General features: G+C 44.1%; 1 protein-coding gene across 5 annotated transcripts in view; it reads right to left on the reverse strand.

Moving 5' to 3' along the window:
- Positions 1–24: 24 nt before the first annotated feature.
- KNTC1 (kinetochore associated 1) overlaps positions 25–16,124 on the reverse strand; it is an 81,219-nt gene continuing 65,119 nt past the window's right edge. For 3 of the 5 annotated variants that reach the window (XM_081175324.1, XM_081175325.1, XM_081175327.1), the window contains 11 exons: positions 14,590–14,624; positions 14,003–14,081; positions 12,299–12,417; positions 11,664–11,799; positions 11,335–11,430; positions 9,849–9,905; positions 8,285–8,339; positions 6,777–6,840; positions 6,025–6,154; positions 3,067–3,156; positions 2,162–2,775 (listed from right to left, as the gene is read on the reverse strand). In XM_081175324.1, the coding sequence (XP_081031450.1) occupies positions 2,173–2,775; positions 3,067–3,156; positions 6,025–6,154; positions 6,777–6,840; positions 8,285–8,339; positions 9,849–9,905; positions 11,335–11,430; positions 11,664–11,799; positions 12,299–12,417; positions 14,003–14,081; positions 14,590–14,624 (1,464 nt within the window). In that variant the 3' untranslated portion in view covers positions 2,162–2,172. The other 2 variants (XM_081175326.1, XM_081175328.1) reach the window with 2 other exon arrangements.

The following is a 16,124-nucleotide window of genomic DNA, read 5'->3' on the forward strand; positions in this document are numbered from 1 at the left end:
GAAAGAATTATGTTAAATAACATAGAAATTGCAACATAAATTTATTCAGTGTGGAACAGAGAGATGTTGGAAGTGACCTCTCTCACCCCATCCAAATGGGCTCATTGTCCAGCAATATAAGAACATAAGAATTGGTCACACTTAAGCTTTCTGTTTCTGTCTTCTTCCTTGAGGTTGGGGCTGTTTTGGGCTGGGATTCCTTTGCTGAGAATAACGTATGTGGCTCTCTATCCTAGTTGAAGAAACCATGATACTGGGGGACGAATGTACATGACAGGTAGAAAGCAATATTGGGATAAACGTCACCTGAGCCTGAAAGTTTCCAAGCTGATCTGGCCAAGCAAGGGGACCTTAGAAGAGCTGAAAATCTGAGGCCTGACCACATATGTCATAGTGTCTTGTAGCAGTGGAGAGCCCATCTCGTTTGCTTACCATCCTTGAAGTGCAAGGCTTTTTCCAAGCAAGGTGGAGGGGCTCTTAAATCCACTGCAAATCTACCCTCATGTGCAGGCAATAACCAAGTCTCACATATTAGACAGAAAATTAAATCCTACTGAGTGTACAGTGGTACCTCTGGTTACGTACTTAATTTGTTCTGGAGGTCCGTTCTTAATCTGAAACTGTTCTTAACCTGAGATACCACTTTAGCTAATGGGGCCTCCTGCTGCTGCCGTGCTGCCACCGCACGATTTCTGTTCTCATCCTGAAGCAAAGTTCTTAACCTGAGGTACTATTTCTGGGTTAGCGGAGTCTGTAACCTGAAGCAGATGTAACCTGAAGCATAAGTAACCCGAGGTACCACTGTATTTCAGTGGTTCCTCAAGCCAATGGATTGAAAACCAGGAGAAAAGAGAGGCAACTATATTTTTTCAATAGCTAAGGGAGAAGCCTCACAAAACCTGAAAAAGTACAAGTCCATATTGTAATTCCATCCAGCGCAAGGCCTTGTGCACTCTTGCTGCACCAAACAACAGCCTGAAGCTTGGAACTGCTGCTGCTGCTGCTGCTGCTGCTGCAGAGATGTCTGGTGGCCTGTGGAGCAGTGGCCGGGGGGTGGGGCTTGGGGGGAAGTTGACTGCCATCTTGAAAGGACAGTGGAATTACTTGGGTGGGTGAAATACCCCTTAGCTTGTGTCAGGCTCGTGACAAAACACTGTGGTTGCCATGTTGGGGCTTAATGTCAGATTTATCTGCACTGGAATAAAAGCAGTTTAAAAACAGTCTTGATATCAAAGTATCATAGGATTTGCAAATAATTTCAAAGTGCAACAAGGATGCAGTAATTCCCTGAAACTTAGGGCTGCCTTGATTTTAGGCAAAGTTTCTCTCTTCATAAGCAGAGAAATCTCAAACAAGATTTGTAACAGTTATTTTTAGTGAATTTTTGGTGCAAATTAAATACAGAGCCAAGTAAAATACAAAAAGCATAGCTATACAGGATAATGAGACCTCATAAACGGCTTTCTGCATATATATGAATCACAAGACTTCTACACCAGCTCGTTGAAGTACATCTGAAGGAAGAAAAAGAAATTACCAGCCACTCAGTTTTCTATAAGAAACAGAATGTGTACTAAGTATGTATGTTATTCTATGTCTATTAGACATTTGCATCTGTTAGGCAGCTTACATAAAACAACACAGATAAAATACAAAAAGATAAAGCTTATAAAAGACATTTGTTTAATTGCTTTTTAACTATTTTTAGCTTTTTGCATTTTTATCTGTGTTCTTTTAATTTGTGTAAACCACCTTATGTGCCAGGTCTGGAGAAAATGCAGGCTATAAATAGATATAATAATAAAAATGTTGAGAATTCATTAGTTACTGAATCTTAATTTTCAGACTGGCAGTTTTGTTTCCTGCAGATGCACACAAAATATGGCCTAACATGTTTCAGCTAAGATGCTCTCAGACTTTGTTCAATCATTTTGGTTGATGCTCTTGGCTCCTTTGAAACAAAGGTCAGGATACAAATTTAAAACTCAATAGATAGAAAGCGTTTCAGGAGAACTAATGGTGGGTTGACTTTTTTTTAACAAAAGTTTTATTACCTTCACAACATCTGAAGATGTCCTGTCCTCTGGAAGAGGAGTTCTAGATGTTTTAAGATACCCTTTTATTAGGGCTGCTGCATCATCCATCCTGCATAAAACATTAGCAGAAAACAAATCAATATTTTTGAACTATGCAAAAAAGAAAAAGTGCATACTGAGAGAAGAGAGGCAAGTGTTTTCTAAAATCACAATACCTGTAGGGGTTTTTTTGCAGTGGGAGTGCGGGAAGAGGTATGTATTCATTTAGACAACAATCCAATGCAGCGTTTGTTGCATATGTCACACATGGCAAACCACTGCATGAAGCATAGCATGCCAGGGGGGTGGGGCAGCGGATCTGGACCTCTGGAGGGGCGGTGGATCCACCCACTGCTGTCTCTGCCATTGCTGGCTCCTTCTCCACCTGCTCTCCTCCTGCATTGCATACACTCTCTGCTCCCTGATGCTTATTTTCACTCCTGGCCTTCTCCACACCATCATCTGCCTCGGGAGAAAGAGTGCTCAAGCTGCCCACCAGCTTCCTCCTCCTCCACTGTGTGCCTGCTGCTCCCTTGCTTTGCCCAGGAAGCAACAAAGGAGCTACAGTGTCTTGTTTACATTGGATGCACACGTGGCTCACTGGTACTGTAAATGAACAAGACCTCTCCCTTCCATGTATAAGCAAAGGCTTGGGAACATCCTTTGGCACAGTTGTGGAGAAGAGTAGGATTAGGCCCTCCTAGCACAAAGAAAAATGAAACTTGAGAATTCTGCACTCACTTACCTATTCTTTTCTACAAGTTTTTCTACCAAGCTTTTAAGTTTCCCAGGGTGAATCTCCTGCAACTTCAAGAATGGAATGTATTCTGAGGTTAGAAACTCTTCACACTTCTCATTTATGATGTAGTCTAAAATCAGACATCTAATCTGCAAAGCAGTAGAAGAGTTATTCTGGTTAGGTCCACAGCTTACGAGAAAGAATCAACTGTGTCTTTGTCTATTTTGTCCCAAAGGGCTGAAATTGGGGTACCTGTATGGCAAAGCCAGCTACTATACCCTGGTTCATGTGCTCCTCTACTTGCAGTAACACAGTCCCAAGCTGACATAAGGATAGGAAGCCCTGGTGGGGAAAAACAAGATCAAATCTTTTAAAGCATCTGAGAACAAACAAGCATTACAGAAATATTCTTGATTCTTACAGCACTTTTGTTCAAAGAGGTTGCAAAGGATAATAGCTTCACAAACTATGAAATTCTATATAGGAGCTGTACTGAATATTGCAGCAAAAAGTTTTGCAGGGTCTTAAAGTCGACATTCTTTGCAGTAGAAGCTTTCATGCAGAAGAGGCATTTTTTAAAAATGCTATCACAAACTTGGTGGATCAGGGAAATGCTGTAGACATAGTGCATCTTAATTTCAGTAAGGCTTTTGACAAAGTCCCCTATGATACTCTTGTGAGGAAGCTGGTAAAATGGGGGTTGAACGAGGTAACTGTTAGGTGGATTTGTAGCTGGTTGACTAACCAAACCCAAAGAGAACCCATTAATGGTTCCTCATCATCCTGGAAAAATGTTACAAGTGGGGTGCTGCAGGGTTCTGTCCTGGGCCCATTGTTGTTCAATGTCTTTATAAATGATATGGACGAAGGAATTAAGATGCTCATCAAATTCGCAGGTGACACCAAACTGGGAGGAGAAGCTAATGCTGCAGAAGACAGAATCAGAATTCAAAATGACCGTAACCAATTGAAGAACTGGGCACAAGCTAACAAAATGAAATTCAATAGGGACAAATAAAAGGCTCTGGACTTAGGCAGAAAAAAACAGATGCATAAATATAAGATGGGAGACACCCGGTTTACTAGCAGTACATGTGAAGAGGATCTAGGGGTCTGTGGACCACAAGCTTAAGGTGAGTCAACAGTGTGATGCAGCAGGAAAAAAAGCTAACATTCTAGGCTGCATCAACAGAAGTACAGTGTCCAGATCAAGGGAAGTAATAGTCCCACTATATTCTGCTTTTGTCAGACCACACCTGGAATCCTGTGTCCAGTTCTGGGCACCACAATTTAAGTAGGATGTTGACAAGCTGGAACATGTACAGAGGAGAACAGAGGACAACCAAGATGATCAAGGGTGTGGAAACCAAGCCTTATGAGGAACAGTTGAAGGAGCTGAGTATGTTTAGCCTGGAAAAGAGGAGACTGAGAGGAGATATGATAGCCATCTTCAAATATCTGAAGGGCTGTCACATGGAAGAGGGAACATGTGTTTTTCCCCCTCCAGCTTTGGGAGGCAGGACTCAAACCAGTGGCTTCAAGTTACATTAAAAGAGATTCTGACTAAACATTTGGAAAAACTTTCTGACAGTAAAAGTTGTTTTGACAGTGGAACAGTCTCCCCCTCAGGAGGCTGTGCCTCTCCTTCCCTGGAGGTGGGGTGGCCATCTGTCAGGGATGCTTGAGCTGAGATGCCTGCATTGCAGGGCTGGACTAGATGACCCTTGGAGTCCCTTCCAAGATTCTATGATTTGTGACATCATCTTCGTCACAAGAGTGCTATCCTAAATTGATAGGCACAAAATAAAACTAGAGGAAGAAAGGAGTGCAACTTTTTTTTTAACAGAAGTAGGCCAAAGTCAAAGAAAACAGAAGAGTAAGTGTTTCATTTGTGTACAGAACACAAATACAGTGGTACCTCCTCTACTTAGGTTCACCTCCAGTTATGTATCCTTTGGGATACATATGTGGCAAACCCGGAAGTATTTTTCCGGATTTTGCCATGCGCACATGTCAGAAGTGCTAAACCGTGCTATGCGCAGAAGCGGCACCTCCGGATACGCACACCTTGGGATCGACTGGAGCTCTGGAACGGATCCTGTGTGCAACCGGAAGTACCACTGTAAATACAAAATCTACTCAGGGTGGATGCGACCTCCCAACCCAGAGCTACTGGTGATGTCAGGGCTGCTTCCAGATCCTAGCTCACAGAGGATCACGCTAGCCAGCGTTCACTTTATAAAAGTCTTTATTGAGTTACAGTTTCCAATTTCAAACTGCCGCAGGCAGCCCTACGTCTTATCAGCTAGACCGGCGAAGCTCCGCCTGAGTCCCCGCCTCCTGTACACCAACTTAATAACCTCGCCTTACTCCACCTTTTCCGCCTTCCCCTCCTTCTCTGGGTCCCTCTGCCCCCCGTGGTCTCTTCCTTCCTGGACTCTTCTGACGCTGACCCCCCGGACCCTTCTGTCTCCTTGCGGCGGGCTTTAGGACCTGGCTCCCTTTCCGGGCTGCTTACTCTGCCGCCTTCCTGTGCATTTGAACTTGGCGCGCGCGCCCAACCTCCCACTTTCCGTTTGACCGTTCCTTCGCTCCCCGATGGGGGTGTGGCCACTCCTGACTCATGCCCTCCCCCCTGCGGCGAGCCGCCGGATCCCGATACCTGGCGCCCTTCCTCCCCACTGCGCTCTGTTGGGGACGTTGGTCCCGATTTCCAACTGCTGCTCTCTGAACCCCCTTTTGTCCCTTTTTCCTGGGGTGTCCCCTTGATCTCCCCCCTCGCTCTGGCCACTGGCGCTCCTTTCTGTGAATCTTCCGATTCACTGGAAAGACTCGGAGATCTCGGGTCGTCGTCATCGCTCATCTTTCCTTCGGACTCCTCCCCCTCGCTCTCTGTTTCCTCCCTTGCCCTCGCCTCTGCTCCTGAACCCCTGACAGGTGATTTTTTTAAAAAAGCACGAAGGATTGTATAAACGCTTGAAGTGGAACACATAAGGCCTGTGGTAGGAATTCCTGGGTGTACGTGTGCTGGGCCCTCACTCGCATGATCCCATCAGCCCCAGCTAGCCTGGCCAGGTGCCAAGGATGACAGGAGTTGTAGTCTAAACTTATGGAGGGCCACAGGTCCCCCAATCCATCTTTAGTCTAGATTGATACTGTAGAATTTTAACTCGGGGGCTTCACCAACTGATTGTGTCTGTTTTCACTCACCTGAATCTGCTGAGCTCTTTTCTCAGGTTGTGGAATCAGCAACAGACACCCCAAGGCCAAAGCTGGCAGGTCTAATTGGGCATACTGCTTTGCAATCCCAGTCAGATCTAGATCAGCCACGAGAGGGCACCTTTGGGAAGTAGCCATTAAGTGGAGGAAACAGTAAGCAGCTACAGTTATTTTATAAATTAACAGACTAACAACCTTCCTTCAGTGGCCTAACAGCTTGATGCATAAGTGTACACATTAATTCCATATTTTAATCATTCAACTTCTTCATGATTTAGTTGTTCCTTTCATGCTCTTATCACCAGTGCTTTTTCCCCTAGAAAAATAGGTGCTGGTTCTCCCCATGAGGTTGTTACAGTAAGTGCCACACTTTTTAACAACAACAGAAGAGGTGCCAACACTCTTGAGGACCCCCTGAAAAAAGCACTGCTTGTCACAGACCTGGTACACACACAAAGCCATCTGAAGCTGTCAATGGAAAATTGCTTTCACACACTAAAATTCCCTGCAACTATGAAGCCAGCAAAGCAGGGAAAAGGCTAGCTTTTTTAATTGGCAAGTACTTTCTCCATGATGTACTAGGTTTTTGTTTTTACACATAGGAGAAGTGTTATTCCCCACCTGTAGCTTGAGGTAGTATGGTCCATTTGGCCACCTCATTCTGCTCCACATGGAGAGTGCTGGAATTTTTAATTCTTAAGGAAACATTGTGTCTCTTTCTCCCACATGAGATGTTTATTTACCTCAATAATGTTCTGAAAGACTCATAGCATGCTTCAAGCTGATTAGCACTCGGTGGCTGTGAAGCTTTAAAAACAAAACAGACACATAGTGAAAGGATTTCTACACACTGAATTTTTGATTTACAGAGCGATTGCTTTCAGCTCTGCAGATGAGCTCATAGTATCCAAACTACCTCCGTGAGAGCTGTGAAGCAGAGCTCCCTCCACTGGCTCTGCTGTGACAGGACAGCTCCCTCAGGCCTCCTCTCCCCACAAGTGTCATCTGGGGCAGCCAGCAGTGGGAGAGCTTTGCTAGAGGCCCAGCTCCTTCAGGCACCTCCAGCCCCTGAACTGTACCAGCTGGTCTATATAGGAACAACTGTTTAAAGATTTGTGACTGAGATTTGATATTCCTCTTCCCTCCCTGCCCCTTTGCCTGTGGGTAGGGACCATCTTGCTTTGATGGTATATAAGTCGTCTTGTGGGCTGAAGAGCGAGATACAAATGCTCCAAATAAATAAATCTCTCTATACACAGTATAGAAAACTAGTGATCTTTGTAATGTGTGACTATTGTAGTAGGATGGCCAGATACCACATAGTATTTAAGCAAGAACAGAAGACCAAATAAGTGAACAAATTGGGGGTGGGGGATATGCAAATGTGAATTAAAAATTATGTGCTATAAGAAACTAAGAAACATTCTGCTGGGTCAGACCAAGAGCCATTATTCCTTCCTCCAGTAGCCAATCAGATGCCTCCAGGAAAGCCAACAACAGCCCTCCCCAATTGTTGCTCCCCAGCAACTAGAATTCAGAGACATACTGCCTTTGAACAAGGATCTATCACTTCTCCTTTGGACAGACCACTCCTCCATGATTTTGTCTGATTCCCCTATAAGCCAGTGACCATGAGCACATCCTGTGGCTTTTTAATACCATACATTCATTATGCACTGCATGAATAAACACTTTGTCCTATTCTGCTGCCCACTCATTCCAATCCAAATTGTACATTTAAAAAACTTCTCTATAAGTTAAGAATGCACATGATTTGCAATGCATGTTTATTCAGGAGTAAAACTTAAGTTTAGTAGGACTTGCCTAGGAATGTATACAAGACTACAGTCATATTCTGCTTTTGTTGGTCAAGGGGAAATGCACTGAACTATTGATTCTATATGGATGCTTCAGTTGCGAATCCTGCACTGCAGGGGCCCCTTCCAACTCTACAGTTCTATGTTTCTATGAGCCCCTCCCCATGGTTGCTGGGAATCCCACTGACCCACTTTCTGGTGCCTGAGATTTCATCAGTTATTTTGCACACACTTTGAAGGCTCTTCTTTTGCTACCAAACAGGCTAGAATCCTTTTGTTGAAATGAAACCTGAGGTTACCAAGATGCTGAATTCCACATCCACCCTCCAAATTTTGATGGCTTTTCCTTCACTTTACTTGCTCTACCTAAAATTCACAAAAGCATCGAGTGATGATTTGGTGGCATGATTCAAGAGCAAAGAAACAGAGCTAACCTGAAAGGCACGGCGCCAGGATGACATTCTGCCAAGCTAGGATGAAGTTTGGAATCTGCAGAAAGTTAAAACAAATCTTCAAATGCCTGAGAGAATGCCCTACTTATTGGTTAGTGGATCCTGTCAAGAATATACCGTAGGTTAACGCTTTCCTGATCAGATTTGTGAGACTCTTAGCAAACATTCTTGCCAACTGCTGTGATGTGCAACCCAACTCTTGCCAGAAGTCCTTCCTCATGGAACTGGAGACCACAGTCAAAGAAGTCAAATCTTCCCTAACAAAAAACACTGTGCAGCCAGTGGTTTACTTCCAGTGTTTTCCTCTCTGTTGCTGGGCCATGACCTTCAACAGGAAAGAGTGATGAAAAAACCACCTATGCCCCAAGGCCCTTCAACGTCCTGCTCAGATTCTCAAGAGTCCTTTTCTATACATTAAAGGCTGTGTGTGTCAGTATTGTTTGTACCCACATGAATCAGAAGGAAGGGGTTGTGGTCAATGGGTTTTATAAGACATGGCAACCTCTGTTACATAGTAAATCTTTGCACCTGGAAGACAGCACACCTCCTGGGACATCCTGTTACCTCCACCCACTGCGGCTCTGTCCCCTTAAGTAGGGAGTCACCTGCCACCACTCAGCAGTGTAGCATGGGGTGGGTGGGGCTGAGGGGCCGTTGGCCTTGGCATGGTTTGGCGGAGGGGCGCATCACGGCGCCTTGCCACGTTGTAAGCTGTTGCATCCTTCTCAGCACCCTCAAGCTGGAGGGCAGCTGAGAGGGACACAACAGCTCACAACGCCCCGCAAGCCCAGTGCCATTTTTGCAAGTCTCACAAAGCGGTACTAGGCTCACAGGGCGCCATGAATGTGCCCTGATTAGCAGCAGTCGGCAGGGGACCCCATCTGCAGTCAGTGAAATAAAGAAATAAACATCAAGCTGCAGGAAAGCAATGAAGAGTGGATTAAAAAGCTTGGGGGGGAAATTAAAGTATTTTTGCTTTGTGCACAAATTATTTCGAGTTAACTGCCCAGTAAGTCTCCCTGCAAAGTGCAACCCAGTTATGCTGCCACTGCCAAGTCGGGCTCTTTGCTGCACCTCCGAGGGCAAGGGCATTCAGGCAGGGCCTCTGCTGAAGGTCTGAAGAGTCTAGGGGGACACGTGGAGAAAAGTGGCCCTTCAGGTACTACAGTCCCAGTAATGAAACATTTTACATCTTAAAAATGAGGACATTGAAATTGAACTTGGAGCCATTTTAGTGGGTGAACCATTAAGTGCAATGTGACCTTAACAACTTTGGACTAGCCGCAATTTCTGGAGAGTTTTAAAAAGGCAACCCCACACATAGTCCAGGCACATAGATTACTAAGGGCAGCCAGGCTCCTCCTGTCCAGGCAGGGCCACAGCTGGTAGAAAGGCACTCAGGGCTTTGGAGGCAATCGGTAACATCAGTGACCTTTTAATATTAAATTAAATATTAAATTGTCTGCAACTAAACAAATTACTAGACTCATTTCTTTTTAAAGTTGGGCAAATATTCCAGCTTGAGAGGAAGTGAGAATTCACGCACCTGCCATAAGGAACAGATCCCAGTAACCTCTGTCAAAGCCTTCTTCAGATAATGAACCTGAAATACACAAGGCATTTTCAAGGATTGTATAAACACAGCAAGAGGATACTGTTAAGATGCAACTTTAATGGAGGGCATGGCGTTGTTTAATTCTCTCCCATCTTTATCAGACAATAGACATGCACCTTTGAGTTTTCTAGCTTGTCTATGAAAACCCAAAAGTTAATAAACAAACATTGACATGGAATTCAAGACGTCCCCCAATGCAATCTTCCCCCATTAATTGGTCTGAGAATGAGACAAATAACCAAATGAGAAATGAAATGAGGCAAATGAGAATAACCTAAATAGAAAAAAGGATGAATAGTGAATAGATTTGTTTTTATCATTATTGTTTTTTAAATTATCCCACCTTTCCTAATACATACAAGGTGTCTTATAACATAAAACAGCAACAACAATTCCGACCAGATGATGCTGGGATGCCCACAGGTGGAACACAAGCACAACAGGCTTCTCCCAACTCATGGGCTTCGGCAAGAGTTATTGAGAGCCACACAGCTGCTGATTCTGGAGGCAGCACACAGCCATCATGATTAGCAGCTAATGGGAGCCTCATCCTCTGTAAATCTGTCTAATCCTCTTGCAAAGCCATCCCAATTTGGTGACCATCACCACATCTTGAGTTGATTAATTAAATGATGAAGACAGCCCCTTCTGAAAAAAAAATTAAAAAAAAAAATTGTCCAGTAGCACCTTAGAGACCAACTAAGTTTGTTCTTGGAATAAGCTTTCATGTGCATGCACACTACTTCAGATACTTCAGATACTACTTTGTGTGCATGCACACAAAAGCTTATACCAAGAACAAAATTAGTTGGTCTCTAAGGTGCTACTGGACAATTTTATATATATATTTCAACTGCATCAGACCAACACGGTGTCAGGGAAGAGTTAGATGTTTCCAGTTTCTCGGAGGGAGAAAGCATTCGCCAAGGGGGGAAGGAGAGCAGTGAATCTAACAGAAGAGAGCAAGAGGAAGAAGAGGGAGGGACCGGCTGTTCCCAGGAGAGGCCAGGGTTCAGTTCTAGCTCAGATTGGGAGGAGGGGAGATCCAAGCCAGCTCTAGCCAGGAGGGTAGGAAAAAGAGCAGGAAAGCGAAGGAAAGGGCGCCTTCGCCATTTGGAGAGTGGCTGGTCATGGAGAAGCAGAGCTCAGAAGGTATCTGAAATAAGTGACTCTGAGGAATAATAGTTAAGAACCGTTTGTAAGATTGTTTTGTTAATACGCAATAAAAAGTTATAAAAGAACAAGAAGCGTTTGTGTGGTGATCTGAAGAGGACAACGACCAGTCCTGACACACGGCTACGTACCTGAATCTATAAAATTTAACTAACTAGAACCCAAACCTGCACTAGCACTAGGAAGCTTTTCTCGCAGGACACCAAAACATAGAGGGACCTTTCCCTCTCCAAAGAAGTCTTACCTTGTTGAAACTAATTAGCTTCTGAAGCAAACCATTCCAGAGTAAAGGATCGTGCACTTTATATTCCAAGCTAAGCTCTGCCACAAGTTTCACTGCCTGAAACCAATGAGTAAATTATTTTATTTTTTATTGAACACCATGTTACTGTGAATCATTCCAAAGCAGAGAAAACTTTTGCTGTTCATCAGTAACGTAGGAGTTAAACACTTCTTACTCTTCTCTGTGTACCTGATAATGTCCTGAATACCGCTGTGCATTAAAAAAGATACAACATGAGGAAAAAGATATGTGTTTTGTCCCCTCCAATCTCCAACCCCCTGCCATATTACCATGGGTTCGTGGCTATGGTTCTTCCACAAGCCTTTGATCATTCCTTCCTTGGGAGTGCTATGAAACGTTGAGTAGGTGTATGGGATATTCAGAATTTCAAACTGAGCAAGGAAAATTAAGCATTTCAGGAAATTCCTATTAAAAAGAAATGTGCTTTATTGTAGAGGTTCACAACAGGGAAACCAAAATGCTACAAACTTCTAATAAAGACAGCTGTGTGCAAACAGTCTGTGCAGCCAAACTGAGCTAGATGAGGAACGGTGTGTTTTCCTTCCCTGATCCAAAACTGTGCATGCAGGGCCCTTTTTCAAATGCTAGAATTTCACTGAGTTGTTGCATGGAATTCAGGACCCGGCTTTCGTCCATGCACTGGCTGGATCTTAGCTTCTTAAATCTGCCAGTGTGATGTGGTGGCTCTGGTTTAAATTCCTGCTCAGCCTTGGGTGACTGATCTGCCTGCCATCTCACCACACATTCCACCTTGAGTTCCTTTGGGGGAGGCTTTCATGTCTGCAGCACTGTCAGCGCTGCACATGCTGTGGATGGGAGCCAACAAGGTGTTTGGGGAAATTGAATGAAACTTCATCACTGGTTGGCATTTTGTATGTCTGAAGGAAAACAAGACTCTGCTTACCTCACTTCCTCTAGGGGCTTTTTGAAGAGGGTCTCAATAGCACAAGGGTCCGCCAGGAAGAGCAGACACTTGAGAGCCCGGCTTCTGTGAGCAAAGGTCAACTTGTTTACTCCAATAGGCTAAAATAGGGAGGGGGATGAAAATAATACAGAATTATTATTTTTAAAGCACTAAACTATTAATAAACTATACAGTATCTTTCCCCCAGTTTATTTTTATATAACGGTGCTGGGGGTGGAGGGAGATGCTATTCCTAACTATTTGCAAAAAAAGTTCCATTCTTCCAAAGGACAGCTGCCGAGTGAAAATATTGCTGAAACTAGCCCTGCAAGAACCTGCTCACTGAATGAGAGGATATTACAGTTGAAGTAAACTGCCACATTGATGCCACTGAAGACAGTTTAGAATACCAAGTGGGCTAGACTCCCAGCTCCTGATTCACAGACCCAGACTGGCATTGACCTATCCAGCAACTTGCCTACCAACTGGTTTCAGAGTACAATTCAAGGTGCCAACTGAGGCCTTTGCCCATGTATGCCTCCCCCAAATTACACAGCAGACGAGGACTTGATTCAAGTTCCAAGATTTAGAGGGGCCAGGCTGCCAGCTACAGGATGCAGGACCTTTTCTGCCATGGCCCTGAAATGATCTTCTGAAGGATGCCCATTTATCTCCATTGTGCTTTTAGAAATTACATTCATTCAACCTACTCTACCACCTTCAGTTGCTGCTGCAGCTAGTTTAAAACCATCAAAATAATGTCTAAACTTGTATGTTATTTTGTGAAATTGTTTTAAATTTTCTTTCATACACTTTCAGTGTTCACTCCCAAAGCTAACAGCATTAAAATTTTCAAAAATAAATAAAATAATTGAAACAAAACAACTTAGGGATTGATAAATTTGCAAAGTTATGGAGCCAGCAGCATTTGTTTTTCGCACCAGACCACAGCTTAGTAAAAGGATAGGAACAATTTGGTCTTCCCGCTGCTGTTGAACTCCAACTTCTATTTGCCCCAGTCAGCCCTGCCAACGCTCAGGGGTGATGTGAGCTGAAGGGCTGGATTCCCCATCCGTGGCTTTGTAAACTTAAGGTCCTGGGCTCAGTCCCCGAAAGCTCCTGCCAGTCAGAGCTGAGTAGGACCAGGCAAAAGGCAGCCGTCTATATTCTTTCTTTGCCAGTTCCTGGAAAGTGCAGGAGGCGAGTGCTCTTGTGTTCAGGTTCTGCCTGCAGGTTTCCCACAGGAATCTGCTTGGCTAGTTTGAGAACAGGGCCTGCTAGGCTTGACGATCCGGCAGTCTCTTCTGGTGCTCTAGCTGAAGATATATTTCAAAGCTAGAATCCAGTAGTTATGGGCCAAGAATAGTTTTAATTCCATGCACTGAAGGGGATTTAGGGCTTCTGTTTCTCAAACAACAGCCTGCCATGCTGCATGGCAAACCTTTTTTGAAGGAGGTTTCAAGAGCAGATAAGTGTTATGACAAGGGGGAGTTGGTTCTGAGAGAGGAAGTCATGAATTATTTTAGGCCATAGAAGTGCTTAACAGTAGCTCTTTGGATCCCGGCCACTGTGTTCAAATTCTAGCTCAGACTTGGGACTCCAGTGCCACCTCCCCCCCCCCCATCAATTAGTTCTGAAGTAGAGAATTTGCGCAGCATAAAATGTCCAGCCACTGCATCTATAATACACACACAAATAACTTACTGAAGTTGTGGATACTGTACATTCATAAAGGATTCTCAAGTGGTTATCCACTGGGCCATGCTGTAAGAGATAGAGAACTCTGGGAAAAAATAAAAAAATTAATGGCAACTCCAGATTGCACTAAAGTGGTTTGTTTTACTGTGTGTAAAGCTGACATTTTAATTCCATCGTACATGATGAAATCAATAACTTACTGAAGAACAAGTCTTTAAAAGAAAACTGTAGTCAGTGCCAGGGGTGCTTGCTGAAGCCCACAGCACTACAGAGGGCCCACTCCCAACCTCTGAGGCCTCCTGGTCCTGCAGATCCATTTCCTTGCTGTTCACCTGCCCCCTCCAACATGCAAGAGTGAGGGAGGCATAGCAGCAACTCCCTCTGGGAAGTTGTGCAGATTGGGCACAGAAGAAGAGGTCCAGTGAGTGGGGGTTACACTTCCTTGGCAAGCCCCTACTCACATTAGGATATATTCCCCAAGGGCTCCCCCAAGCCTGAAGCCCAAGGTAGAATGAACCAACAACCAACCAACCAACCAACCAACCAACCAACCAACCAACCAATCAGAGGGTTGCATCAGAACAAAGTCCTACCTCTTAAAGTCTTCATCTTGGATATTTTCAAAAACCTTTTAAAAAGATATGGGAAAGTAAATGGAAAGTAGAAGAGGGTGGTTTTGGAAAACTAGCTGCTGCTCGCCAGGCTTTCAAGAATAAAGTCTTTCCCAGGCCTACCTAGAACCTCTGCTTACAAAGCAGACACTCTACCACTGAGCTGTGGCTCTTTCCACCAAAGAAAGAGGAAACTTCCAAATAATCCTGGAAAGTGTGTACAGTTACTCAGGAGTATTCCAATCCAAATGTCTTGCATTTTCCACAGCTCAAAGACATCATGACCACACCTGGGCAGTTTACTCAAAGGGCTTGCAGCTGCATATAACTGACTATGTGGTTTTTAAAGCTTAAAGGTAAAGGTAAAGGGACCCCTAACCATTAGGTCCAGTCGTGGCTGACTCTGGGGTTGCGGCGCTCATCTCGCTTTATTGACCGAGGGAGCCGGCGTACAGCTTCCAGGTCATGTGGCCAGCATGACTAAGCGAACCAGAGCAGTGCACGGAAACGCTGTTTACCTTCCCACCGGAGTGGTACCTATTTATCTACTTGCACTCTGACGTGCTTTCGAACTGCTAGGTTGGCTCTTAAATGCTATTGTGCTGGTTTCTGGTTTTGTTTTAAATATGGTTTAAGGATTTTGTAATATTTGGGTTTCTGTATTTTAATACTGTATGGAAGCTGCCATGTGAGGATAGGTATCCTAAAAGGAGATTTATAAAACTTTAAACGAACAAACTCCTGTGCCCATTGTCGTTCAACATCTTTATAAATGACTTGGATGATGGAACGGAGGGGGTGCTTATCAAATTTGTAGATGACACCAAACAGAGGGGTAGCTAATGCTGCAGAAGACAGAATCAGAATTCAAAATGACCTTAACAGATTGGAGAACTGTGTCCAAGCTAACAAAATGAATTTCAACAGGGACAAATGTCAGGTTCTGCACTCTGGCAGGAAGAACCAGATGCACAAATATAAGATGGGGGACACCTGGCTCACTAGCAGTGCATGTGAAGAGGATCTGGGTGGACCACAAGCTTCACATGAGTCAACAGTGTGATGCAGCAGGGGGAAAAGCTAACGCTATTCTAGGCTGCATCAACGGAAGTGTAGTGTCCAGATCAAGGGAAGTAATAGTCCTACTGTATTCTGCCTTGGTCAGACCACACCTGGAATACTGTCCATCTGTCATGGATGCTTTAGCTAAGATTTCTACACTGCAGGGGGTTGGACTAGATGACCTTTGGGTCCCCCCAACTTTAAGATTCTATGGTTTTATGAGATCTAGGCAGTTTCTAAGAATCTAGTTGCAGTGTGTGCCTTGTCCCCATCTCTCCACCTCATTGGTCCAGTAATACAACAAGTAATTTGTAAGACTGAGCCCTTTCCAAGGGTGTTGGTGTGAACATATCAACTGATTTTTTAATTAAAAAAAAAAAAGATAAATTAAAAACTAGGAAAAAATGCAAAAAAATGGCATTCACACTGATCTGGGCACCAGTCATACTTCTCTG

The sequence above is a fragment of the Podarcis bocagei genome (assembly GCF_964188305.1).
Source record: "Podarcis bocagei genome assembly, chromosome: 16".
NCBI classification, from domain to species: Eukaryota; Metazoa; Chordata; class Lepidosauria; order Squamata; family Lacertidae; genus Podarcis; species Podarcis bocagei.